Here is a 27,958-nt window from a genome sequence, read left to right on the forward strand (position 1 = left end):
TAGAGGCAGGTGATATGGAATATGCAGATGTATGTTTGTAGACTAGTGTAAAGGTTTTGCTCATCCTCCCTCCCCCACTTTTAGTTGAGTGTGTTTTCATTGCATACTATACTCAGGGCTTCCTAAGCTGTTTCCACTTATGACTTCTTTTGGTGCAGGACATTCCATACCAGGGTGGTGAACAGGATTTTTACCCTCAATCAATATGACAAAATGCAATATGTGTTTAATAGATTATTGTTAAAATTAGATGCTTTTGTGTGAGTGTTTTTCTGTTTTGGCAGGTCATTGCGTGGTGTGGCTCTCTGACTCTCACAGTTAACATTTTGGCTCTTTGTGTCGAATTTTGTTCCCCACCCCTGTATACAATCTAGAGTCTATTAGTATATAAATAAAATATTTATTGATAGCCCCAAATAAGTTTATTTGAAAACAAAGTGTTCAAGGGTATATGACACGAGAAGTGCAAACTATAGTTAGAGAGGCAAAACTCTGCTATTTTGTCCAGTCCTACTAGATGCCATTAGATGACTAAGAATTATCAAATGTATTTCTCCAACCATACTCCCTACCCCTTCTTTCTCTCTCCTGAAATTCATGCACATAAGGACCCTGTAGAATTAAATAATTAAGAGGCCCTTTTGATGGAGTTGGATGGTGGTGGATGGTGGTGGATGGTGATGGAGGCCTTTCTCCTCCAACTCAGGATAAGTGTTTCTGCAACCCCCTTCAGCCAGCGGTCTGCAAGTTCAGTATAGAGGCGGATAGAAAACTCACACGCAGTCAGATTTCCCGAGAGATCATCTTTATTCAGCCTTGGCCAACGTATGTGGCCTATATCATAACCATTTACGCTAGATTCCCATTTTGCCCTGCCTTCTAACTTGTCTTTTAGCCACCTCTCCCCTGCTCCTTCTCCATCCATGCAAATCCCCTTTTGTCCCTGAGGCCAAACGTTTTGTAACCTCCCCAAGGCCCCTCCCAGAAAGGGGAGGGTCTTTCTTGTAGGTAAAGTTACATGAAGAATGCGGGGTGGGGTTACAGGACCCTATATCCAGTTCCCCTGATTTAGCACTTAGAGATTGTCAAAGTGGCTGCCCTGATCAGGAATGGGGTTTTAGAATCTCAGTCTAGCAGGGAATTTTTCCAAGGGGAAGTGAGTTAAGTTTGTATTGGATATGTGTCCTAACCTGAACGTCAGAAGAAGGGGACTCAATAAGGGGGTACAACAGGGCTTGCATGGGGCAGGATTAGGAGCCAGTTTTCCATTCCAGGCCTCTCCCTCTTTGCCCTCACTGTCTCTGATTGCAGGAAACTGGGAGGAAGGAGGACAGTGGAGGAGAGGCTTCAACCCTCAGCAGTCAAAGGCTCCAGACCTTTTCAAGGAGAACAAACACAAAGAGCAACAGGGGATTTGCTCACTTTATCTGCAGGGCCACTTGAGGCTTGGGAATGTGTGGGAGGCCCCTCTGCTCCCCCAGAGACAGTCTCTATTGTTGCCTAAGAACTTCGGGTCTTTCCTAGTCCTGACCCATGTAAAGGAACCTCAGGGAAAGTAAGAGGTTTAGGAAGCCTTCAAGACAGCTCCACCCTGAAAAGACTGGACATTCCTAGGGGAATTAGAGTTTAGTTCCTGGGAAGGTACTGCAGATATTTTTCTCAAGACCCCAACTTCTTCAACCCATACATTTCCAGGAGCCACGCAGAGAGACACTTCCCACTCCCCAGGCCTGAGCCTCACTCTGACTTTCAAAGTTGTAGAACATTTTGGATGATGTGAGTGTAGGCGTCATGGACTCAGTATCTCTATACTGGCCAGGAAGCGACAGGAGCTTAGGAGTGAAGAGGGGTGGAAAAAAAGCCTATATGGACTCTCACTCACCTGGAATCTGCTGGGTTGCAATGCAGCACTATCCAGGGCAGTACTGAAGTGACACAAGCAGTGGCCTTGCATCCTCTGTGGGCGGGGCATAACAGGTAATTCTGGTGTTAGCTAAAGCTGAGCCCATTGCCTCCTGGTGGTTCTTTGCTGTAACACTAGAAGGCGCAGCTGACAGTGTTCCCTCTTAGCCCATTTCTGTTTCTCAGAAGGTTTCCATTTCTCAGGTTTTTTTGAAGGAAATGGTTGCTTTTATTGGGAAACTTAGAAAAATTCATATGTGCCTAATAAGGTTTTTTACATATATATATATATATACATTTATTTCAGTGTTATAAAGTTGGAAATAGTAAACTTAGAGTCTATAAAACTCAAAAGGATAGATATGTAGCAGGTATCCTCTTATTTTCAACAGTTGACATAAATTAGCATGTTTCATGACTACTCCATGTTTTAGCTAACTGAAAGAATTCCATGAGGGTTTGCAGAGATAAAAAGTACATATAGAATTCAGTTTGTTATGCAGTAGCCTTCAAGAATCAGCTTTGAGCAGCTAGAATGACTCAGCAAAATTACTTCCCCAGAGCTACATTATAGAACCTTTGTTTAATTATAATAATTTTTTAAAATTTTTATTTTGACAATATTGGCTCCTAATAGTGGTGTTTAATTGCACAATGGTAATCACTCAACTCTAACTTTATTTTTATTGTATTTATTTTAATGCCTCAGGATGTTTGGATTATTTGAGGGGCAGCGCATGGGAGGGACACCTGGCACTGCTCAGAGGTTATCTAGGCTCTGCACTTAGGAATCATTCCTAGGGACCATAGGAGGATGTCCTTGATGGAACCCATTTGCCATTGAATGTGTAAGGCAAGCACCCTACACACTGTACAATCTCACCAATTCTATTTTTTTAAGTTTATTGATTGATGTTAGGTAACTTATAATTCTGCTCATTATGGTTTCTCATGCACATAATTCTAACAGTGGACCCATTACTAGTGTACCTACTTCCCTTCCCTCAAGAACCCCAACACTGCACCCTTTCAAACCCTCCCCTCCTCACCCACCAACTCAATTTTGTGAATTAGCTCTCCTTTTGCATTTCCTTTGAACCTTTGTAGCTTTCAAGCTGTGTACCTTTAATCCACATATGAGACATCACCCTATATTTATTCTATTTTGACGGACTTTACACTGCATGATATGCTCTACTTTCATCTATGTTGTTGCAAATTACATGATTTTATTCTTTTTTTTTTTTTTTTTTTTTTTTTTTTTGGTTTTTGGATCACACCCGGCGGTGCTCAGGGGTTACTCCTGGCTGTCTGCTCAGAAATAGCTCCTGGCAGGCACGGGGGGACCATATGGGACACCGGGATTTGAACCAACCACCTTTGGTCCTGGATCGGCTGCTTGCAAGGCAAACGCCGCTGTGCTATCTCTCCGGGCCCACATGATTTTATTCTTTCAGAGAGCTGTATAGTATTCCATTGTGTATATATACTCTAAGCCCTATTTTTGCTGTGTTTGGGCCATGTCCAATTGCTGTAAACGGCTTCTGTCTTGCAGCGCCAGTGGGATTTCGATGAATTCACTTCAGAAAGAGTGGGTTTCCGGGACCAGTGCACGGAAAAATATGAAATATGAAATAAATGAAACCACACAGAGTAGGAGAGGTCAACAAGTCTTCTAGCAGCAGTGCGACAAGTTTATTTTCCAAACAGGGTTTTTTTATAGGGGTAAGCCTGTCCCTGGTGCAGAGAAAGATATTTACAATAACAAGGCAATTAACAAGGTTAATTGCAAAAGAAAAGTTAACATCAGGGTAGCTTTTAACAACCAACCTCAAATGCAAAACAAGGTTAGGAGGAGGTAAGAAATATCTAGAAACTTGATCTTCACTGGGCTGGGCTCTATTGTCAAGTACAGGAAGAAACCAAATCTCTTGAAATGTGTTTTCCTATTTTCTGAGCAGAGTCAATTTCACCCTTGTTTACCAGAAACTTCAGCTGCAAGGACATATTTGAAATATTGTCTGAACTTTTAGGGTTCTCTATAGCCATAAAAGGGGTTCTCTTGTAATCTTTGGTGCTGGAATTTCTGAGCCAAATTATTTGATAGAGGCCACAATTTTGCCTGAGATAATTAATGCCAAGCATCTCTTTGGAAATTACTCAACCATATACGCAGGGGGAAAAGGCGTCCACAGTGGGCCTTTTGAGGAACCCCATGGGGGACATTGCAGTTTTCCCCACGTGGAAAATCTAAGGATGCCTCTGGTGTGCTGAATTCATAAAGGTTTATGATGCCATGGTATCCAGCTATGCTCAGATATTACTCCTGGCTCTGCACTCTGAATCATTCTAGGCAGAACTCAGAAAACATATGGGATGCTGAGGATCAAAACTGAGTTGACTGAGTTGCTGAGTTGACCACGTGCAAGGCAGACTAGATGGCTTTTTACTAGCAGTGAATGAGAGTATTTTTCTCTTCATGTCCCCACCAGCACTGATTGGTTCTGTTCTTTGTGATGTGTGCCAGTTTCTGTGGTGTGAGATGGTACCTCATTGTAGTTTTGAGTTGCATCACCCTGATGATTAATGATTTGGAGCATTTCTTCATGTGCCTCTTGGCATTTCGTATTTCTTTTTTGAGAAAGTGTCTATTCATTTCTTCTCCCCATTTTTTGATTGGGTTATATATTTTTCTTGTTAAGTTCTGTCAGTACCTTGTATATCTTAGATATTAGCCTCTATCTGATGTGTATTGAGTGAGTGGTTTCTCTCATTCAGAGGATGGCATTTGTATCCTAGTCACTATTTCTTTTGAGGTGCAGAAGCTTCTCAGCTTAATATAGTCCCATCTGTTTATCTTTGCTTCCACTGTTTAGAGAGTTATATTTCCTCCTTGAAGATACCTTTAGTCTCAATGTCATGAAGAGTTTTACCTACATATATCTCTATATACCTTATGGTTTTGGGTCAGATATCAAGGTCTTTAATCCATTTGGATTTGCTGTTAGATGAAGGTCTGAGTTCCCCTTTTTGCATGTGGCTGAACAGTTGTCCCAACAGCGCTTGTTGAAGGCTTTTTTAATTCCTAATAAAATTTTCTTAACCAGAAGTAAAGGGGGGAAATGCAGCCTATCTCTTCGAAAACCTAGAAGAAAGCCCTTTGGGGTTAGTCAGACTAATGACTGACCCAAAGCTTGCAGTTGAAAAATATGATCAAGTGCTTCCTCGGAAAAGGTACTTTACTTGATTATAACTGCGTTTTTTTTTTGGGGGGGGGGGGCACCACACCCAGCGGTGCTCAAGGGTTCCTCCTGACTGTGCAATCAGAAATAGCGTCTGGCAGTCTGGTGGACTCTACAGGATGCCCAGAATCAAATCTGGGTCCATCCTGAGTTGGTTGCCTGCAAGACAAACTCCCTACCGCTGTGTTATGGCTCCAGCCTCTCTAATTTAACTAAATCTAAGGTTGAAGTGAGTGACTTAATAAAATGCGGTACATCTACATAATAGTACTAAAAATTGCATTAGGAATTAAGAAGCCTTAAACAAGTGGTGTTAGGGTCTGACTGTGATTACAACAAAGTGTACAACTCCTTTCTTGCCTCATAAGCCAAGTGAGTGGACAGTAAAGCAAATGTGCTCACCCTTCTCTTCACAAATACAAAACAGAAGGGAAGAGAAGGTACAGAAAAGTAATAGAAGGGAAGAAAGGGAAGGAGAAAATGATTTTCTAAATTTTGAATGGGAGTGTTTTATCTGAATAATGATATGTGCCATTTAAATTTTATAGTAGATTGTATCTTAAATTTTAAGTAGCCAATTTCTTCTTGACACATCCTAACAATGTTAATATCAAGTGTGTAGTTTCAAGAGTTTCTTTTATTATTACTATTATTATTATTATTATTATTATTATTATCTGGTTTTTGGATCACACCGTCTATGCTCAGTGGTTACTTCTGGCTCAGCTCAGAAATTGCTCGTTGTAGGGACAGGGGACCATATGGGATGCAGGGATTCAAACCACTGTAGGTCTTGGGTTTGCCCCTTGCAAGTCAAACACCCTACCACTGTGCTATTTCTCAGGCCCCTCAAGAATTTCTTGATGGGGGTCAGAGCAATAACACAGTTGGTATGGGCATTTGCCTTACATGTGGCCCACTTTCATTCAGTCTCTCTTCATTGAGTTAATGGTTCCTGGAGGCCTGCAGGTAGAATTTCTTAGTATAGAGACAGGATTAATCTCTGAGTGCTATTAGATGTGTCCTCCAAACAAACAAAGAAACAAAATCCAAAAAAGAAATTTTTTTTTTTGGCTTTTGGGCCACATCCGGTGGCGCTCAGGGGTTACTCCTGGCTATCTGCTCAGGAATAGCTCCTGGCAGGACACGGGGGACCATATGGGACACCGGGATTTGAACCAACCACCTTAGGTCCTGGATCGGCTGCTTGCAAGGCAAACACTGATGTGCTATCTCTCCTGCCCCAAGAATTTCTTTTTTTTATACTTTGCTTTGGGTTTCCATTATTATTTATTGATATTTTAAGAAAATTTTTTTCTTGATATTAATCAGGCAAAAATTGTAATTTTCCCTTTTTAGCTTTTAGTTTTCTATCTCACTGGTGCAGGAAAATTCAGCTGTTATTTATTTATTTTTTTTATCACACCCAGCAGTGCTCAGAGGTTACTCCTGGCTCTATGCTCAGAAATCATCCCTGGCAGGCACGGGGGACCAGAGGGGATGACGGGATTCGAACCACTGTCCTTCTGCATAAAAGGCAAATGCCTTACCTCCATGCTATATCTCCAGCCCCGGAGTCTAGGTTCTTGACTTCCTCACAGAAAAAGATTTGAGAGCAGGAGAAAATAAGAAATAAAGTAGCTTATTAAAGTAAAGTGTACACTCAATAATTAAAGAGTAGGTCTAACATGAAGAAAGGAGCATTGTTTCTAAATAAGATAAATTTACTAAAGGTAAGAGTATATTCACAAAGAGCCAGCATATGGGCACATTTTATAGAGCAGTGCCATATTCACACACTAATTTTTAGGTATGTATGTCTAGAAACAGGGAAACAAATAGGGAGGAGAATATAAAGGTATTTCATAGTATGGGATGTATTGATATGGTTCCCTAGTTACTTGTCCTGCTATTAGCAAAGATATGTTTGCTCAAAGGAATAACAGAATGATAAAGTTGTGAGATAATGCAATATGTAAACAGGGAAATATTTTTATTTGGAAGGCAGTTTTTTGATTGTTCTCCCACCAGAGCCAACTCTGTACCAAATATAACTAGCCATTCTCTTTCATAATCACCACACATTTTCTTCTGATGGCCCTGTAATTGGGGAAAGAACTCAGAAGGTTTCTGCTTCTACATATGGCCAAAAACTTTGCTTTCTTGTTGACACCTCAGAACCTATTTCCAGCACAGCAACCCATTATTTCCCTGGGTGGGATTCGGTATATCTTTCCATAAACCTCATTGTATTCTTTTTTCTTACTATAACTTACTATAACTATCAAGTTTAGGACATAAAACAATGCACATTATCTTAGAGGTCAGAGGTGAGAAGTCTGAAACCGGTCTCCTTAGACTAAAACTATAGTGTTAAAGACCGAGGGCTTTGCTGGAGATCTCAGGAAATATTTTCTTCCATTTCTATATTTTAGAAGCTTCCCCCAAATCTTACTTGTAATTGCTTCTTCTGTTTTGTAAAGCAGCAAAGTCAAAGGGAATTCTCCTCACCCTGACTTTTTCTTCTGCCCCCCCCCCATTCCAATGATATGGACCTGTGTAATGACATTGGCTGTGTAATAAATTTCCCATCATAAAACCAAAGGATTATCAGTGTTAATGTTCTGCCATTTTAAGAAATTTATAGGTTCTAGGAAAGAGAATGTACAAAACACTGAAGTAGTATTTTTCTAGCTCTTTACCATAGTAACCTGTCTTGATAGTTGCCTTTATTCATTTTTATTCATTTTTTGTTTTATTTTGAGGTTTTGGGCCACTCCCAACAGTGCTCTGGGGATCAGGGGATGTCAAGGATCTAATCTATCTTTCTCACATGCAAAGAAATGTACCACACTGTTGACCTATTCTTTGGCCCCTTTCATTACCAGCCTTTAAGTCTTTCATGCAAATGGAATGATAGTACATTAAATATTTGCCTTGCATACAGTCGATCCAAATTTGATTCCCAGTACTTCATTTGGTTTCTCCAAGCCCCAGGGGTGACCCTTGAGTATAATAGAGCATAGTTGAACCAGGAGCAAGCTCTGAGTACAACTTACTTTTCTAAGTACAATAGTGCTTACTATTCAGTTGAATAGTATTAATTTTTTAATAGAATACAATATACAAATGAAAATAAAGTAAATTAGAGGTTGCAGGCTTTTTTGAATCATACATATATATTTATTGAACACTTTTGATAATGTAATAATTCTTTACATTTTGCTTGACGTGTTGATTGATTCTGTAGTGTCGATTGTGTTGATTCTGATGTGTTGATTTTGTAGCCTACTGTGCAGAGCCCTCTGCATAATTATGCACCTGAGGATGATGATTCATGCGAGAAGACCTTCTTCTTTTACCACTGCAGCCAGTATCTTCAGTACAAATGTATCTTCTTGTCTTCCAGGACATGTCCATCCATTTCAAGTTTTGCCTAGGTTCAAAACAGGAAATAGGCACTGTAGAGTCATTGGGGCCTGAGTCCCATCAGCTACTCACACCCTCCTAAATGGGAGCCCACCAAGGAATGAGGAGGATCATGAGGTTCAGGGCCTTCAGTGGCTACTTAGATATATGCTAATGGGTCTCTGATCCTCTGCCCCCCCCCAAGTGTCTCTTTGTTCCTAATATTACAGAATCCTATGTAATGTCCCTTAAGAAACTGGAAAGGAACAAAGAAGATCATAAGAGTTCCCCTACTTCTCACCTCTCAATACATAACCTCATCCTATGGTGCACCTCATCTGCGCATCACAGGGCCTTGGAAGGCCTATGGCTTTCCATCTTAAGAAGGCATCTGCCAGGAAGGTGGGCATATAGCTCAGGGGAATGAAAATGAGTTTGGCACTCCAGCCAGCAGAGTATCTGGTGCGAGGGTGACAGGAGATCAGGGCGTGTTCCATGCAGTCTGTCACCAAGGTCAGATTCTCATAAATCTGTGGCCCCAGTTCTGTAAGAATTTAATTGCTATGAGAGAAGAAAGATAATTAAAATATATTTTCTATTCCTTATTTTTCAGTTTTTAATTTATTTGCTAAATAATGTTAATAATTTCTGTCCCCTCTCAAATTCAGTTTTCATATTACTTCCATGATTTTTATCTGAGTTTTCCAAATATAACCAAAACAACTGCCATATGATGCCATTCTAATTGGATTTCAGGAAATATTTCATCATATGCCCTGGAGGTATCTATGGACATTACAAATCTATCTCCTAAAATCAGGTTCTTTTACACAGGTTCTCATGAATTCAAGAGCATCTGTAACATCTGGCTTTAGTTCTCCCCAAAAATGAATTATGATGAGAGAGAGGGGTTTCAGAGTTCCATGCTTACTATAACCATATTTATCATAAAGATGGTTATAAATGTCTCCAATTGTTGGAGACATAGACAAGGACCCACACTGGCATTAATGAAGGACTCAGACTTCCAGAGAATGATTTGCTTCCCTCCCATAGTCCAGAGCTTACTCACAGGATGCCAGGTAGTTCTTGCCATAGATGTCCTTGATTTCTGGACTACACTGATCCCACAAACTCTGGAGAGCCTTAATATGAGGCTCACTGTCCACCATGGGAGTCTTGAATAAACCACACTCAATAATAGCCACTAGCATTCCAAAGAATGAGACTTCCCTCCTGAAACAGTGCAGAGAAAAATAAGGTTAGGTGTTTGTGGACAAAACACACAGGAAACACAAATTAACAGAAACCACTTAATCTCATTTAGAACAAATGTGGAGTGTGAAAGTTTAGGCATTGTCACTGGAAGAATAGCAGGGTTGATGATGTAATCTTTACACAGAGTTTAAACATTTCACTAAATATCTAATGATTCAAAAATTCACCCTAGGTTATTAGATCTACAGAAAATCATCACTTCATCATATAATCTATTTCCATCCATATTAACAGCATGTGCTGTTAATATGATGTATCCTGTCCTGCCCTGAATACATCCCTAATCAGGAGCCTTCTGATGTTCTATGTCAATAATGAGGTCAGCAAGTCCATTGCTTCAATCCTTAACTCAGATCCTCAACCAGGACTATCTGAATTACAGCTGAAAATCTGCCCACTGCAGTCTCCACATACTTCTTTTTTATTGCTTTGCCTCGCCTCCACTCTTAATTTGTACTCACAGGAGTTGTCAGAACAAATACAATCAAAGGCTCTAAGCCCATCTCACAGTCTCCTGGGTCTTAGTATTATGAGGCTAATGTCAATGGGTCCAGGTTCAGTTCTACCTCAATTTCATAATGTTGAGGTCTCCTCCAGAGAAAATAATAGAATCAGACTCTATAGGTCAGGGTTCCATCTAGATACCCAGAACATAAAATGGATATTTTAAAGCAAATGCAATTAAGAGGGAACAAGAAGAGCCTGGAAATAGGTGATAGAAGAAAAAGGCTCCCTAGATGTACAGTAGCAAAAGCTCCACAAGACAGTCTCCTACAGCTCTTACCTGAGGGAGTCTGAGAAGGCTTCAAGGCAATACTTGGAGACGCAGTAGCCACCACCAAAAATGGACACACGACCCGCAACACTGGAAAAATTGAGCACACGGCCCTTAGCTTTCAGCAGTTGGGGCAGTAGACTCAGGGTTACCTCAATCACTCCCAACAAGTTCACATCCAATATTTTCATGAAGTCCTGTTTGGTCATCCACAAAATGGGAGCTGTGGACACTGAGATGCCAGCATTGTTCACTAGACCCCAGAGACCTGGACACAGGGGATAGAAGAGGAACAGTGTGATGTTTCTGGAGAGAGGGTACATCTGGAGATCCAATATTGTCTTTTGCTAGACATGGAAAGGTTGCACAGGAGTGAGTAGAACAGAAACAAATGGTCCACTTTCATAACTGGAGCTCAGGCCCTGCCAGCTGTTAGAGTATAGAGGGAGCCTGAGACTTTTGGTCTTACATACCAATGTTGTGACCTCCCTTTTTTATAAATATTCCCCTGAATTTTTTTTGGCCACATCCAGTGACGCTCAGTGGTTACTCCTGGCTATGTACTCAGAAATTACTCCTGGATTGGGAGGCCATATGAGATGCCGGGGATCGAATCAATATCCATTCTAGTCTAGTATGCGCAAAGCAGACGCCTTACCCTTTGCACCATGTCTCTGGCCCCTCCAATGCAATTCTATGTGTGTGCAAGCCTTTCTATGCGCTAACTATGCCCTAAATATTAATTGCTAAGAGGCACTGAGCAAGAGAGAAGAGATAGGGAAGAAATTTCAATAAAGGAAAGTGAATGGATAAACACAATGAATAAAGATCCCAAAGAGTCACAAAAGGGACTCAGGACCATCCTTGGAGATGCAGTAGCTACCACCAACTATTTTCCACTAAGCTGGAAACATGATTTCTGAGTCATTTTGTCACTATTTAAAAACTCCAGAAAGTTCTGTTATGTCGTATGAAAAAAAGGGGTATTCCTCCAAGTAGGAAACTTGGTCACCAAGAATAATATAGAAAGTACTAGGAGTTGTGGCCTGGAGTGCGTGCTGACCCAAGCTTCAAGTCCTCTTTGAGGCAGTCCAGTGGAACTTCAACATTAGCATCAAGAATAGAGATCTCATTGAGGGCTGAAAAGACCAGCCTATAATAACAAGCTTATCACAAAGAATGTTATATGGGGCTTGAGAGATAGCACAGCAGTAAGGCCTTTTATTTGCATGCAGATGATCTGGAGGGACCTGTGTTTGATCTCTGACACTGCATATATATATATATATATATATATATATACACATATGTATACACACACACACACACACACACACACACACACACACACACACACACACACACACACACACATATATATCTCCCGAGTCTGCCAGGATTTGTTTCTCTGTGAAGGAACAGGAGTAACCCTTGAGCTCTGCTTTGTGAGACCCCCAGGCCCCCCAAAAAATACCCTTCTAAAATACAATGATTGGTAAGTGCAGTTAGAGAAATAACTACACGAACAGCTACCATGACAATGATAGACACAGAAACAACAATGGTGGGAGAGGTAGTAAATGGGGGAACAAAAGTGGAGAGAAAGTTACACTAGTGAAAGGTGTGTTTATTTTATGGCTGAAACTCAATATGAACATGCTTGTAACCTTTGTGATTAAATAACGATATTATATATATAAAAGTAACATTAAAAAAGAAAAGAGATCTCTTGTTGGGGGCCGGGCGGTGGCGCTGGAGGTAAGGTGCCTGCCTTGCCTGCGCTAGCCTAGGACGGACCGCGGTTCGATCCCCAGGCGTCCCATATGGTCCCCCAAGAAGCCAGGAGCAACTTCTGAGCGCATAGCCAGGAGTAACCCCTGAGCGTCACAGGGTGTGGCCCAAAAACCAAAAAAAAAAAAAAAGAAAAAAAAAAAAAGAGATCTCTTGCTGAGGATTCAAGTTCATTTCATGTCTTATTAGGTCAAAACTCTTTCCCAAACCATGAGATAGGGGCGAGTACTAGGAGAAGAGGCTTAAACTGGGTTGCTGGTGATTGAAAAAAGCTCATGGGACTAAAATCTTGAAAGCGCCCAGGATTCTTCTAGGAGTACACGTGGGGTCTCCCCTTCAAACACAGACACAGACACAGATAGAGCAGCCTGTGATACCTCTGTCTCTCGTGTGCTCTTTCACCCACTGGGTGGCAGCAGCGATGCTCTCTGACTTGGTGACATCCAGGGTCACAGTTTCCAGCCTGTCTGAAGTCTGTGCCTTCAGTGTCTCGGCCCCCTTCTCAGTCAGACAGGCAGCCAGCACCCTGAAGCCCCGCAGGTCCAGTTGCTTGGCCAGCAGGTTCCCGAAGCCCGAGTCACAGCCCGTGATAAAGACGTACTTGTCCCACAGCTGGCTCACCACCTGCCTCTCCAGGTACCAGCGTAGAAGTTGATAGAGGCCCACCAGGGCAACCATGTAAAGCCACATAGCCTGGAGAAAGAGAGTCAGGAAAGAGAGAGTGTATAGGCAGGTGAAATGGAAAATGGAGACTAGTCTAAAGGTTTTGCTCACCCTCCCTCCCCACTTTTATTTGAGTGTGTTTTCATTGCATACTATAATTAGGGCTTCCTAAGCTTTTTGCACTCATGACTTCTTTTGCTCCAGAAAGTTCTATACAACCCAGAATCTAATAGTATATGAATAAAATATTTATTGATAGCCCCCAATAAATTTATTTTAAAACAAAAATGTTCAAGTTTATGTGACATGTGAAGTGCAAACTATAGTTAGAGAGGCAAGTCTCTGCTCTTTTGGCCAGTCCTACTAGAGGCCATTAGATGACTAAGAATTCTCAAATGTGTTTCTCCAACCATATTCTCTACCCCTACTTTCTCTCTCCTGAAATACATGCATATTAGGACCCTGTGTTCAGTTTCCTTGATTTAGCACTCAGAGATTGTCAAAGTGACTGCCCTGATCAGAAATGGGATTTCAGAATCTCACTCTAACAGTGCAGAGATGTACTCCAAGGGAAAATGAGTGAAGTTTGTATTAGATATTTGTTCTAACTAGAAAATCAGAACAAGGGTGTTGGGTCCCGTTTACTCCTTTATTGATTATTTGTGTATCCTCAAAGTGCTCCCAGAATGAGAAATTGATTCCCATCCCCTTATCTCCTTGTGGGGGTAGATCTTGGTAATATTTATCCACAGCAAATAATTCACACAGACAGGAGGGTAAAGGGGTAAATACATTGGGCGCAGAGAGTCCTTTGTCAGCCTCCTACCAGCTCCAAAAATCACCTGGAGCCATCCAGTAAACTCTGCCAAAAAACTCTGAACACTTAGCTCCCAAACTATTTATTCCGCTCTCAACAGAACCCCCCCCCCAACCTGGAAGGTCAAGGTGGGAAAACAGGCAAAGTATAATCTTATGGAAATGTTTTCATACACAACAGAAGGGATTCAATAAGGTGGTACAACAGGGCTTGCATGGGGCAGGACCAGGAGCCAGTGTTCCATTCCAGGCCTCTTTCTCTTTGCCTATCATGTCTCTGATTGCAGGTAACTGGGAGGAAGGAGGACACAGGAGAGGCTTCCACCCTCAGCAGTCAATGACTCCAGCTGTTTTCAAGGAGCACAAACACAGAGAGCACCAAGGTTTTGGTCACTTTATCTGCAGGGCCACTTTTGCTTGGTAGTATGTTGGAGGCCTCTCTGTTCCCCCAGAGACAGTCTCTATTGCTGCCTAAGAACTTAGGGTCTTTCCTAGTCCGGACCCATGTGAAGGAACCTTAGGAAAAGTAAGAGGCCTAGGAAGTGCTCAAGACAGAGGTCTACCCTAAAGAAAAAGACCTTCCTAGGGGAATCTGAGTTTATTTCCTGGGAAGGAGCTGCAGATATTTGTCCCAGAGACTCCAAATTCTTAAACCCATACATTTCCAGGAGCCACGCAGAGAGTCACCTCCCACTCCCCAGGCCTGAGCCTCACTCTGACTTTCAAAGTTGTAGAACATTTTGGATGATGTGAGTGCAGCCGTCATGGACTCAGTATCGCTATACCAGCCAGGAAGCGACAGGAGTTCAGGAGAGAAGAGGGGAGGGAAAAAAACCTATACCGATCCTCACTCACCTGGAATCTGCTGGGGTGCAATGCAGCACTATTCAGGGCAGTACTGAAGTGACACAAGCAGTGGCCTTGCACCCTCTGTGGGAGGGACATAACAGATGATTGGTGTTAACTAAAGCTGGGCCCATTGCCTCCTGCTGGTTCTCTGCTGTAACAACCTTAGAAGGCCAAGCTGATAGTGTTCCATCTTAGCCCATTTCTCTTTTGCACCAAGTAGGCTTTGAAGGAAACGGTTGCTTTTGTTGGGAAACTTAGAAAAATTCACATCTGCCTAATAATGTTTTTTATTGCACAATGTTGGCTTGATCACTCAACTCTAACTTTATTTTTATTTTATTTGTTTTTAATGCGTCAGGGTGTTTGGTTTGTTTGGGGGGCAGCGCATGGGAGGGACACCTAGCACTGCTCAGAGGTTACTCCAGGCTCTGACTCAGGAATTATTCCTAGAGACCATCTGGGATGTCCTGGATGGAACCCATTTTCATTGAATGTGTAAGGCAAGCATCCAACACACTGTAAAATCTCACCAATTCTATTTTTTAAAATTTTTATTGATTGATGTTAGGTAACTTATAATGCTGCTACTTATGGTTTCTCATCACATAATCCCAACACTGCACCCATCACCAGTGTACCTACTACACCCCTTCCCTCAAGGACCCTAACACTGCTCCCTTTCAAACCCTCTCCTCCCCACCCACCAACTCAATTTTGTGAATTAGTTCTCCTTTTGCATTGCCCTTTGTAGCTTTCAAGCTGTGTACCTTTAATCCACATATGAGACATCATCCTATATTTATAGTTTTGACTGGCTTTACTCAGCATGATATGCTCTAGTTTCATGTATGTTGTTTTACATTGCATGGTTTTATTCTTTCATAGAGCTGTATAGTTTTCCATTGTGTATAAATACACGAAGCCCTTTTTTCTTTGTTTGGGCCATGTCCAATTATGCTCAGATATTACTCCTCCTGGCTCTGCACTCTGGATCACTCTAGGCAGAGCTCGGGAAACATGAGTTACTGAGGATCAAAACTGAGTTAACTGAATTGCTGAGTTGACCACATGCAAGTCAGATTCATGGTATTCCCACTAGCAGTGAATGTGAGTTCCTTTCTCTTCATGTACCCACCTGTTCTTTGTGATGTGTGCCTGTCTCTGTGGTGTGAGATGGTACCTCATTGTAGTTTTGATTTACATCTCCCTGATAATTAATGATGTGGAACATTTCTTCATATGCCTTTTGGCCCTTTGTATTTCTTCTTTTGAGAAAGTGTCTATACATTTCTTCTCCCCATTTTTTGATGGGGTTATATATTTTTTCTTGTTAAGTTCTGTCAGTACCTTGTATATCTTAGATATTAGCCAATATCTGATGAGTATTGGGTGAATAGTTTCTCCCATCTGTGGATAGCATTTGTATCCTAGTCACTATTTCCTTTGAGGTGCAGAAGCTTCTCATTATTTTTAATTTCTAATAAAATTTTCTTAACCAGAAATAAAGGGGAGAAATGGAGCCTCAAACTAATGACTGGCCCAAAGCCTGCAGTTGAAAAATATGATAAAATGCTTCCTGTAAAAAGCTACTTTACTGATTTTAACTGCCTGTTTTTTTTGTTTTTGTTTTTGCTTTTGGTGGGGGGTCCACACCCAGTGGTGCTCAGGAGTTTCTCCTGGCTCTGCACTCGGAAATAGCTCTTGGCAGTCTGGGGGACCATATGGGATGCCCAGAACCAAATCTGGGTCCCTCCCGAGTTGATTGCATGCAAGACAAACTCCCTACCGCTGTGTTATGGCTTCAGCCTCTCTAATTTAATTAAATTTAAGATACAAATGAGTGACTTAATAAAATGTGGTACATCTACACAACAGTACTAAAAAATTGCATTAGGAATTAAGAAGCCTTAAACAAGTGGTGTTAGGGTCTGACTGCAGTTACAACAAAGTGTACAACACCTTTCTTGCCTCATAAGCCAAGTGTATGAACATTAAAGCAAATGTGCTCACCCTTCTCTTCACAAATACAAAAACACAGGGAAAGAGAAGGAATCGAAGAGAAAAGGAATCGAAGGGAGGAAAGGGAAGGAGGAAATGAGTTTCCAAATTTTGAATGGGAGTGTTTTATCTGAGTAATGATGTGTGCCATTTAAATTTTATAGTATATAGTATCTTATATTTTAAGTAGCCAATGTTCTTCTACCATGTTTACATCAAGTGTGCAGCTTAAAGAATTTCTTTTATTATTATTATTATTATTATTATTGTTTTTTTGATCACACCACCTGTGCTCAGATGTTACTTCTGGCTCTGCTGAGAAATTGCTCATGGTAGGCACAGGGGACCATATGGGATGCAGGAATTCAAAGCACTGTTGGTACTGACTGAGTCAGCTGCTTGCAGTGCAAACACCCTACCACTGTGCTATCTCTCAGGCCCCTCAAGAATTTCTTGATGGGGTCAGAGCAATAGCACAGTGGGTATGGTGATTTACCTTGCATGTGTCCCACTTTCACTCAGTCTCTCTTCATTGAATTAATGGTCCCTGGAGCCTGCAGGTAGAATCTCTAAGCATAGAGCCAGGGTAATCTCTGAGTGCTACTAGGTGTGGCCCCCAAACAAACAAAGAAACAAAATCCAAAAAAGAATTTCTTTTTTCTATACTTTGCTTTGTGTTTTCATTATTATTTATTGATATTTTAAGGATTTTTTTCTTGTATTAATCAGGCATAAATTGTAATTTTCCCTTTTTAGCTTTTAGTTTTTTCTTCCATCTCACTGTTGCAGGAAAATTCACCTGTTATCCTTGTTCTAGGATTCTAGGTTCTTGACTTACAGACAAAATTGAGAGAAGGAGAAAATAAGAAACAAAGTAGCTGGGGCCAGAGAGATAGTATGGAGGTAAGGTGTTTGCTTTTCAAACAGAAGGTCATTAGTTCAAATCCCGACATCCCATATGGCCTCCATGCCTGCCAGGAGTAACCCCTGAGCACTGCCGGGTGTGACCCAAAAACCAAAAACCAAAAAAAAAAAAAAAAAAAAGAAAGAAAGAAAGAAAGAAAATAGCTTATTATAGCAAAGTGGACACTCAATAAGTAAAGTTCAGATCTAATATTAAGAAATGACCATTGTTTCTATAGAAGACAAGTTTACTAAAGGTCAGAGTACACTTATAAAGAGTAGCAAATGGGCATATTTTATAGAGCAGTGCTATGTACACAATAATTTTTAGATATGTATGTCTAGAAATAAGAAAACAATAGGGAGGAGAATATCAAGGTATTTCATAGTATGGAATGTATTGATATGGTTCACTAGTTGTCCTTATCTTAGCAAAGAGATCTTTGCTCAAGCAATGCATATATCTGAACAGAATGATAAAGTTGTGTAGCAATGCATTTTCTAAACAGGGGAATATTTTTATTTGGAAGGCAGTTTTTTGATTGTTCTCCCATCAGGACCTACTTTGTACCACATATAACTAGTCATTCATTGTCATAATCACCACACATTTTCTTCTGATGGCTTTGTACTTGGGGAAAGAACTCAGGTTTCTGCTTCTACACATGGCCAAAAACTTTGCTTTCTTGTTGACACTTCACAAACTATTTTCAGGACAGCAACCCATATTTTCCTGGATGGGATTTTGTTTCTCTCTCCAAAACTTAATTGTACTCTTCTTTCATTACTAAGCTATCACAACTTAGGACATTAAACAATGCACTTTATCTTAGAGTTCAGAGGTGAGAAGTCCAAAACTGGTCTCTTTAGACTAAAACTATAGTGTTACAACTGAGATCTCAGGAAATATTTTTTCCCTTTTGTATCTTACAGGGGTCTTCAAACTATGGCCCGCGGGGCACATATTGTATTTATTCCCATTTTGTTTCTTCACTTCTAAATAAGATATATGCAGTGTGCATAGAAATTTGTTCATAATTTTTGTTTTTACTATAATCTGGCCCTCCAACAGTCTGAAGGACAGTGAACTGGCCCCCTGTTTAAAAAGTTTAAGGACCCCTGTTAGAAGCTTCCCTCAAATCTTAACTTGGAGTTCCTTTTTCTGCATTGTCAAGCAGCAAAGTCAAAGGGAATTCTCTTCAGCCTGACCTGTCTTCTGCCTCTCTTCAAATTATATGGACCTGTGTAATGACATTGGTTGTGTGCAATAAATTTCCCCTCATAAAACTGATGAATTAGCAGTGTTAATACTCTACCATTTTAACAAATTCACAGGTTCTAGGAAAGAGAATGTACAAAACATTGATGTATTATTTTCTGGCTCCCTACCACAGTAACCTGTCCTGATAGTTGCATTTATTCATTTTTTTGTTATATTTTGAGGTTTTGGGCCACTCTGGACAGTGCTCTGAGTATCATGGGATGCCAAGGATCTAATCCAGCTCTCTCACATGCAAAGAATGTGTACCATCCCTGTTGACCTATTCTCTGGCCCCTTTCATTATCAGCCTTTAAAATTTCCTTTCCTGGAAATGGAGTGATAATACATCAAGTAAAGTATTTGCCTTGCATACAGTAAATCCAAATTTGTTCCTCAGCACTTCACATGGTTCTTCCAAGCCCCTGGGGTGATCCTTGAGCGTAACAGAGAATAGTAGAGCCAGGAGCAAGCCCTGAATACAACTTACTCCTATAAATATAATAGTACTTACTATTCATTTGAATAGTATTATTTTTTAATACAATTTCATACTCAAATGAAAATGAAGTAAAACTAGAGGTTGCAGGTCTCTCTGGGTCATAAACATCTATTTATTGAACACTGTAGATAATGTAATAATTCTTCACAGCACAATTTGCTAGATATGTCAATTGATCCTGTAGTGTCCATTCTGTTGACTCTGAAGTGTTGATTCTGTATCCCACCATGCAGGACCAGGAATGCAGTACTCTATGGCGACAGTCTTCCGTGATTATGCACCTGGGGCTGATGGTTCATGCTAGAAGACCTTCTTCTTTTACCACTGCAGCAGCATCTTCAGTACAGAGGGCTCTTCTTGTCCTCCAGGACATAACCATCTATTTCACATCTTGCCTAGGATCAAGACACAGGAAATAGACACTATAGAGCCCTAGGGTCTGAGTCCCATCAGCTACTCACACCCTCCTAAATGGGAGTCTCCCATGGAAAGAGGAGGATCATGAGGCTCATGGCCTTCAGTGGCCACTTGATATATGCTAATGGGTCTTTGTTCCTCTGCCCCCCCCAAAGCGTCTCTTTGTTCCTAATATCCCAGAATCCTATGTAATGTCCTTTAAGGAAAGGGATAGGGATAAAGAAGACCATAGGGGTTCCCCTACTTCTCACCATTCACTCAATACATAACCTGACCCTATGATGCACCTCATCTGCGCATCACAGGGCCTTGGAAGGCCTTATGGCTTTCCATCTGAAGAAGGCATCTGCCAGGAAGGTGGGCATATAGCTCAGGGGTATGAAGATGAATTTGGCATCCCAGCCAGCGGAGTATCTGGTGCGAGGGTGACAGGAGACCAGGGCGTGTTCCATGCAGTCTGTCACCAAGGTCAGATTCTCACACAACTGTGAGTCCAAGTCTTGCAAGGACTTAATTGCTATGAGAAAAGAAAGATAATTAAAATATACTCTCTATTCCTTATTTTTAAGCTTCGAGTTTATTCATTGATAATTTTTAATAATTTCTGTGCCCTCTCAAATTCAGGCTTCACATTACTTCCATGGAGAGTTTTTTGTTTGTTTATTTTTGTTTTTGGGTCATCCCCAGAAGTGCTCAGGGATTATTCCTGGCTCTAAGCTCAGAAATTTCTCCTGGCAGGCACGGGGAACCATATGGGATGCTGGGATTCGAACCACTGTCCTTCTGCTTGCAAGGCAAATGCCCTACCTCCATGCTATCTCTCTGGTCCCAGGAGTTTTTTTAACAGTAATATTTATTTTTTAAAATAAATTGTATCACATAGTTGACATAATACATTTTTCAACATGACAGAAAGCAAAATTATTAAGAAATACAAAAATAATAGAGAATTAAAAAAAATGAAATAAGAAGAGAGAGTTCATTAGCAATTATGTTTGTAAAAATTATTGTACCACCAATAAAGTCATTAATACAATAGCCGAAGGTTTACTATGCTCGCTTTTTGTTTTCTTTAGAGATGGGAGATACACTAAAAATAATATGTGGTGTGTGTGTGTGTATGTGTGTGTGTGTGTGGCAGCTGTCGTTTGTGGAGGCACAGTATAATATAGTACTTCCATGATTTTTATCTGCATTTCTCAAATATAACCCAGGAACAACTGCAACATGATACCATTCTAATTGGATTTCATGAAATATTTCATCACATGTCCTGAAGATATCGATGGACATTACAAGCCTATCTCCTAAACTCAGGTTCTTTTACACAGGTTCTCATGAATTCAAGAGCATCTGCAACATCTGGTTTTAGTTCTCCCAAAAAAATGAATTCTGATGAGAGAGAGAGAGAGAGGGATTCCAAGACTAAAAGTCCAGATTTATACCTTGCTTAATATAACCATATATCATAAAGATGGTTGTAAATGTTCTCACTTGTCTATGTCCCCACTGACATAGACAAGGACCCACACTGGCATTAATGAAGGACTGAGACTTCCAGAGAACGATTTGCAACCCTCCAATAGTCCAGAATTTACTTACAGGCTGTCAGGTAGTTCTTGCCATAGATGTCCTTGACTTCTGGACTACACTGATCCCACAAACTGTGGAAAGCCTTTATATGAGTCTCACTATTGGATATGGGAGTCTTAAAGTACCCAGGCTCAATAATAGCCACTTGCATTCCAAAGAATGACACTTCCCTCCTGAAAACAGACAAGAGAAAAATAAGGTTAGATGCCTTGGAAGACAAAGCACACAAAGAAACACAATGAACAGAAACCACATAATTTCATTTAGAACAAAGGTGGTATAAACTCGAAAGTGTGGAGTGTGAAAGTTCAGGCTTTGACACTGGAACAATAGCAGGGTTGATGATATAATCTTTACACAGGGTTTAAACATTTTGCTAAATAACTAATGTATCAAAAGTTTAGCTCTAGATGATTAGACCTACAGAAAATCACCACTTCATCATATACTCTGTTATTTCTAGTCACATCCAAACCATCACTGATCCTGTGATTAACAGCCTGTGCTGTTAATAAGATGTACCCTGGCCTGGCCAGAACACATCCCTAACTCAGGAGCCTTCCTGACTTCTTTGCCAAGAATGAGGTCAGCAAGTCATTGCTTCAAACCTTAACTCAGATCGTCATCCAGAACTATCTGTATTACAGCTGAAAATATGCCCACTGCAGTCTCCACATACTACTTTTATATTGCCTCGCCTTGACTTGCCTCCTCTCCACACTTAATTTGTACTCACAGGAGTTGTCAGAACAAATACAATCCAAGGCTCTAAGCCCATCTCACAGTCTCCTGGATCTCAATGTTATGAGGCTAACATCATGGGGTCCAGGTTTTAGTTCTACTTCAATTCCATTATGTTGAGGCCTCCTCCAGAGAAAGATAAGAGAAGCATTCTTTATAGGTCAGGTTCCATCTGAATACCCAGAACATAGAAATGGATATTTCAAAGCAGATGGAATTTAGGGGGATCAAGGAGAGCCTGGAAGTAGGTGATGGAAGGAAAAGGCTCCCTAGATGTACAGTAGTAGAAGCCCCACAAGATAGTCTCCTATGGCTCTTACCTGAGGGAGTCTGAGAAGGCCTCAATGCCATACTTGGAGATGCAGTAGCCACCACCAATAAAGGACACACGACCCGCAACACTGGAGACATTGACCACACGGCCCTTAGCTTTCAGCAGTTGGGGCAGTAGACTCAGGGTTACCTCAATCACTCCCAACAAGTTCACATCCAATATTTTCACGAAGTCCTGTTTGGTCATCCACAAATTGGGAGCTGTGGGCACTGAGATGCCAGCATTGTTCACCAGACCCCAGAGACCTGGACGCAGGGGATAGAAGAGCAACACTGTGATGTGTCTGGAGAGAGGGTACATCTGGAGGTCCAAAACTGTTCAATGGTGGTCATGGAAAGGTTGCAAGCAATTGGGTAGAACAGAAACAAATGGTTTACCTTCAGCACTGGAGCTCAGGCCCTGCCAGCTGTTAAATTATAGAGAGAGTCTGAGACTTTTGGTTTCACATACCTCTGTTGTAGCCTCCCTTTTTTTTTTTTTTATAAATATTCCCCTGCATTTTTTTTTTTATGGTTCTTTGGACCATACCCGTTTGATGATCAGGAGTTACTCCTGACTAAGCGCTCAGAAATTGCCCCTGGCTTGGGGGGAACATTTGGCACACCGGAGGATAGAACCGCAGTCCTTCCTTGGTTAGCGCTTGCAAGGCAGACACCTTACCTCTAGTGCTACCTCACTGGCCCCTGCATTTTTTTTTTTTAACACACAGGGTGACACTCAGAGGTTACTCCTGGCTGTTCGCTCAGAAATCACTCCTGGATTGGGAGACTGTATGGGATGCTGGGGATCAAACCATGGTTCATTCTAGGCTAGCATGTCCAAGACAGATGCCTTACCCTTGGGCCATGTCTCTGGCCCCTCTTATGTAATTTTATGTGTGTGCAAAGTCTTTCTATACCGTAACTATGCCCTAAATATTAATTACAAGGAGGCCCTGAGCAAGAGGGAAGCGACAGGGAAGAATTTTCAATAAAGAGAAAGTGAATGAATATAATACAATGAATAAAGATCCCAAAGAGTCGCAAAAGGGACTCAGAACCATCTTTGGAGATGCAGTAGCTACCACCAACTATTTTCCAATAAGCTGGAAACATGATTTCTGAATCATTTTGCCACTATTTGAAAACTCCATAAAGTTCTGTTACGTCAGATGAAAATAAGGGGTATTCCTCCAAGTAGGAAACTTGCTCACCAAGACCAATACAGAAAGTACTAAGATTTGTGGCCTCGAGTGCCTGTTGACCCAAGTCAAATCCCCTTTGAGAGCAGTCTAATGGAACTTCGACATTAGCATCAAGAAAAGAGATCTCCTTGAAGGCTGGAAGGACCAGCCTATGATAACAAGCTTATCATTAAGAGTGGTAAATGGGGCTTGAGAGATCACACAGCAGTAGGGCCTTTTCCTTGCATGCAGATGACCTGGAGGGACCTGTGTTTGATCTCTGACAACCCATATGGTGCCCTGAGTCTGACAGGAGCTATTTCTCTGTGAAGAGACAGGAGTAACCCAGTAACTTTTGAGCTCTGCTGGGTGTGACCCTCAGACCCCCAAGCCTAAAAAAGAAAAAAAACCCTCCAAAATATAATGAGTAGTAAGTGCAGTTAAGAGAAATAACTACCCAAACAGCTACCATGGCAATGATACAGAAACAACAATGTCTTGAACAGAGGCAGGAGGTAGGAGAGGTAGGAAATGAGGGAACAAAGGAGGAGAGAGTTAAACTGGTGAAAGGGGTATGTATTTTATGGCTGAAACTCAATAGGGACATGTTTGTAACCTTTGAGCTTAAATAAAGAAATTATATATATGCAATCTAAAACAAAAACAAAAAACAAAAGAGTTCTGTTGCTGAGGATTCAATTACATTTCCTGCCTCATTAGGTCAAAACTCTTTCACAAACCATGAGTGACTGAAATAAAAGATCATGGGATTCAAATCTTGAAAGCCCCCAGGATTCGGCCAGGGAGTACACCTGTGGTCTCCCCTTTAATCACAGAGACATAGACAGACACAGATAGAGCAGCCTGTGATACCTCTGTCTCCCGTGTGCTCTTTCATCCACTGGGTGGCAGCAGCGATGCTCTCTGAGTTGGTGACATCCAGGATCACAGTTTCCAGCCTGTCTGAAGTCTGTGCCTTCAGTGTCTCGGCCCCCTTCTCAGTCAGACACGCAGCCAGCACCCTCAAGCCCCGCAGGTCCAGCTGCTTGGCCAGCAGGTTCCCAAAGCCCGAGTCACAGCCCGTGATGAAGACGTACTTGTCCCACAGCTGGCTCACCACCTGCCTCTCCAGGTACCAGCATAGAAGGGGGTAGAGGCCCACCAGGGCAACCACGTAAAGCCACATAGCCTGGAGAGAGTCAGGAAAGAGAAAGAGTGTTTAGGCAGGTGACATGGAAAATGCAGATGTATGTTTGTAGACTAGTCTAAAGGTTTTGCTCACCCTCCCTCCCCACTTTTAGTTGAGTGTGTTTTCATTGCATACTATACTCAGGGCTTCCTAAGCTGTTTTCACTTATGACTTCTTTTGCTGCAGAACATTCTATACCAGGGGTGGTGAACAGGATTTTTACCCTCACTCAAAATGACAAAATGCAATATGTATTTAATAGATTATTGTTAAAATTAGATGCTTTTGTGTGAGTGCTTGTCTGTTTTGGCAGGTTATTGCGTGGTGTGGCTCTCTGAATCTCACAGTTTAACATTTTGGCTCTTTGTGTCGAATTTTGTTTGCCACCCCTGTATACAATCTAGAGTCTATTAGTATATAAATAAAATATTGATAGCCCCAAGTAAGTTTATTTGACAACAAAAGTTTTCAAGGTTTTATGACACTAGAAGTGCAAACTATAGTTAGAGAGGCAAGACTCTGCTATTTTGACCAGTCCTACTAGATGCCATTAGATGACTAAGAATTGTCAAATGTATTTCTCCAACCATACTCCCTAACCCTTCTTTCTCTCTCCTGAAATTCATGCACATAAGGACCCAGAAGAATTAAATAATTAAGAGGCCCTTTTGATAGAGCTGGATGGTGGTGGATGGTGATGGAGGCCTTTCTCCTCCAGCTCAGGACACGTGTTTCTGCAACCCCCTTCAGCCAGCGATCTGCAACTTCAGGATAGAGGCGGATAGAAAACTCACACGCAGTCAGGCTTCCAGAGAGATCATCTTTATTCAGCCGTGGCCAACATATGTGGCCTATGTCATAACCATTTACGCTAGATTCCTATTTAGCCCTGCCTTCTAACTTGTCTTTCAGCCATCTCTCCCCCGCTCCTTCTCTATCCATGCAACTCCCCTTTTGTCACTGAGGCCAAACCTTTTGTAACCTTCCCAAGACCCCTCCTAGAAAGGGGAGAGTCTTTCTTGTAGGTAAAGTTACATGAAGAATGTGGGGTGGGGTTACAGGACCCTATATCCAGTTCCCCTGTATATCTATACTGGCCAGGAAGCAACAGGAGCTTAGGATTGAAGAGGGGAGGAAAAAAAGCCTATAGGGACCCTCACTCACCTGGAATCTGCTGGGTTGCAATGCAGCACTATCCTGGGCAGTACTGAAGCGACACAAGCAGTGGCCTTGCACCCTCTGTGGGAGGGGCATAACAGGGGATTGGTGTTAGCTAAAGCTGAGCCCATTGCCTCCTGCTGATTCTCTGCTGTAACAACACTAGAAGGCACAGCTGATAGTGTTCCCTCTTAGCCCATTTCTCTTCTGCACTCAGAAGGTTTTTTGAAGGAAATGGTTGCTTTTATTGGGAAACTTAGAAAAATTCATATGTGCCTAATGTTTTTTTACATACACATATATACATTTATTTCAGTGTTATAAAGTTGGAAATAGTAAACTTATAGTCTATAAAACTCAAAAGGGTAGATATGTAGCAGGTATCCTCTTATTTTCAACAGTTGACATAAATTGGCATGTTTCATGACTACTCCATGTTTTAGCTAACTGAAAGAATTCCATGAGGGTTTGCAGAGATAAAAAGTACATATAGAATTCAGTTTGTTATGCAGCAGCCTTCAAGATTCAGCTTTGAGCAGCTAGAACGACTCAGCAAAATTACTTCCCCAGAGTTACATTATAGAACCTTTATGTTTAATTATAATCTTTTTTTTTTTTTTTTTTTTTTGGTTTTTGGGCCACACCCGGCGTTGCTCAGGGGTTACTCCTGGCTGTCTGCTCAGAAATAGCTTAGCTCCTGGCAGGCACGGGGGACCATATGGGACACTGGGATTTGAACCAACCACGTTAGGTCCTGGATCGGCAGCTTGCAAGGCAAACATCGCTGTGCTATCTCTCCGGGGCCTAGTTATAATCATTTTAAAAAAAATTTTATTTTGACCATATTGAATAATAATAATGTTTTTTAATTGCACAGTGTTGACTTGATCATTGAACTCTAACTTTATTTTATTTTAAATTTATTTTTAATGCCTCAGGATGTTTGGATTATTTGAGGGGCAGCGCATGGGAGGGACACCTGGCACCGATCAGAGGTTATCCGGGCTCTGCACTTAGGAATCATTCCTAGGGACCATAGGAGGATGTCCTTGATGGAACCCATTTGCCGTTGAATATGGAAGGCAAGCACCTACACACTGTACAATCTCACCAATTCTATTTTTTTATTTTATTGATTGATGTTAGGTAACTTATAATGCTGCTAATTATGGTTCCTTCCTTCCTTCCTTCCTTCCTTCCTTCCTTCCTTCCTTCCTTCCTTCCTTCCTTCCTTCCTTCTTTCTTTCTTTCTTTCTTTTTGTGGTTTTTCGGTCACACCCGGCAGTGCTCAGGGGTTCTTCCTGGCTCCAGGCTCAGAAATTGCTCCTGGCAGGCATGGGGGACCATATGGGACGCCGAGATTCGAACCGACGACCTCCTGCATGAAAGCCAAACGCCTTACCTCCATGCTATCTCTCCGGCCCCTATTTATGGTTTCTCATGCACATAATTCCAACACTGCACCCATCACCAGTGAACCTACTTCCCTTCCCTCAAGGATCCTAACACTGCTCCCTTTCAAACCCTCTCCTCCTACCCACCAACTCAATTTTGTGAATTAGTTTTGCATTTCCTTTGAACCTTTGTAGCTTTCAAACTGTGTACCTTTAATCCACACGAGACATCATCCTATATTTATTCTATTTTGACGGACTTGACTCTGCATGATATGTGTTGCAAGTCAGCCCCTGAAGAGGTTGCCTGATGGAGGGATGGAGGATGAGGCCTTTCTCTTCCAGCTCGGAGCACGCGTCTGCCACCCTGTCCAACCGACGGTTGTGAGGTGAAACGACAGTTGTGAGGTGAAACGACGGTTGTGAGGTGAAACGGCGGGTAAACAGCTCGCAGACAGTCGGGCTCGTGGAAATATTCACTTTATTCGGTGGACAAGACTGAAGTCCCAAGACTCAGCTTCAGTTCCAGCCAAAAAGCCTCGGCCTTCCACAGACCCTTGTTTTTATACCCCAGAGTCAGGTACC

At 41.6% G+C, this 27,958-nt stretch overlaps 3 protein-coding genes across 8 annotated transcripts in view; all 3 read right to left on the minus strand.

Annotated features, from left to right (window-relative positions):
• Nucleotides 1-1,957, minus strand: part of LOC126023061 (retinol dehydrogenase 16-like) — a 47,092-nt gene extending 45,135 nt beyond the window's left edge. Inside the window, exon 1 of the mRNA XM_049784112.1 lies at nucleotides 1,883-1,957. Coding sequence (XP_049640069.1) covers nucleotides 1,883-1,954 — 72 coding nt within the window. The 5' untranslated portion in view covers nucleotides 1,955-1,957. The remainder of the gene's footprint in view (nucleotides 1-1,882) is intronic.
• The window catches only part of LOC126022160 (retinol dehydrogenase 16-like), a 44,804-nt gene extending 29,992 nt beyond the window's left edge, over nucleotides 1-14,812 (minus strand). Inside the window, exons 1-4 of the mRNA XM_049783007.1 lie at nucleotides 14,731-14,812; nucleotides 12,774-13,089; nucleotides 10,615-10,873; nucleotides 9,625-9,788 (exon numbers count right to left, since the gene is read on the minus strand). Coding sequence (XP_049638964.1) covers nucleotides 9,625-9,788; nucleotides 10,615-10,873; nucleotides 12,774-13,086 — 736 coding nt within the window. The 5' untranslated portion in view covers nucleotides 13,087-13,089; nucleotides 14,731-14,812. The remainder of the gene's footprint in view (nucleotides 1-9,624; nucleotides 9,789-10,614; nucleotides 10,874-12,773; nucleotides 13,090-14,730) is intronic.
• Nucleotides 1-27,958, minus strand: part of LOC126022982 (retinol dehydrogenase 16-like) — an 85,928-nt gene that overhangs the window by 45,135 nt on the left and 12,835 nt on the right. For 2 of the 6 annotated variants that reach the window (XM_049784017.1, XM_049784020.1), the window contains exons 2-5: nucleotides 24,506-24,821; nucleotides 22,457-22,715; nucleotides 21,405-21,568; nucleotides 20,073-20,319 (exon numbers count right to left, since the gene is read on the minus strand). In XM_049784017.1, the coding sequence (XP_049639974.1) occupies nucleotides 20,102-20,319; nucleotides 21,405-21,568; nucleotides 22,457-22,715; nucleotides 24,506-24,818 (954 nt within the window). In that variant the 5' untranslated portion in view covers nucleotides 24,819-24,821 and the 3' untranslated portion in view covers nucleotides 20,073-20,101. Of the gene's footprint in view, nucleotides 1-8,561; nucleotides 8,581-8,823; nucleotides 8,854-20,072; nucleotides 20,320-21,404; nucleotides 21,569-22,456; nucleotides 22,716-24,505; nucleotides 24,822-25,985; nucleotides 26,016-27,958 lie in introns of those variants that run through there. The other 4 variants (XM_049784018.1, XM_049784022.1, XM_049784019.1 and 1 more) reach the window with 4 other exon arrangements.

This window comes from Suncus etruscus, chromosome 11 (genome assembly GCF_024139225.1).
Source record: "Suncus etruscus isolate mSunEtr1 chromosome 11, mSunEtr1.pri.cur, whole genome shotgun sequence".
Classification (NCBI taxonomy): Eukaryota; Metazoa; Chordata; class Mammalia; order Eulipotyphla; family Soricidae; genus Suncus; species Suncus etruscus.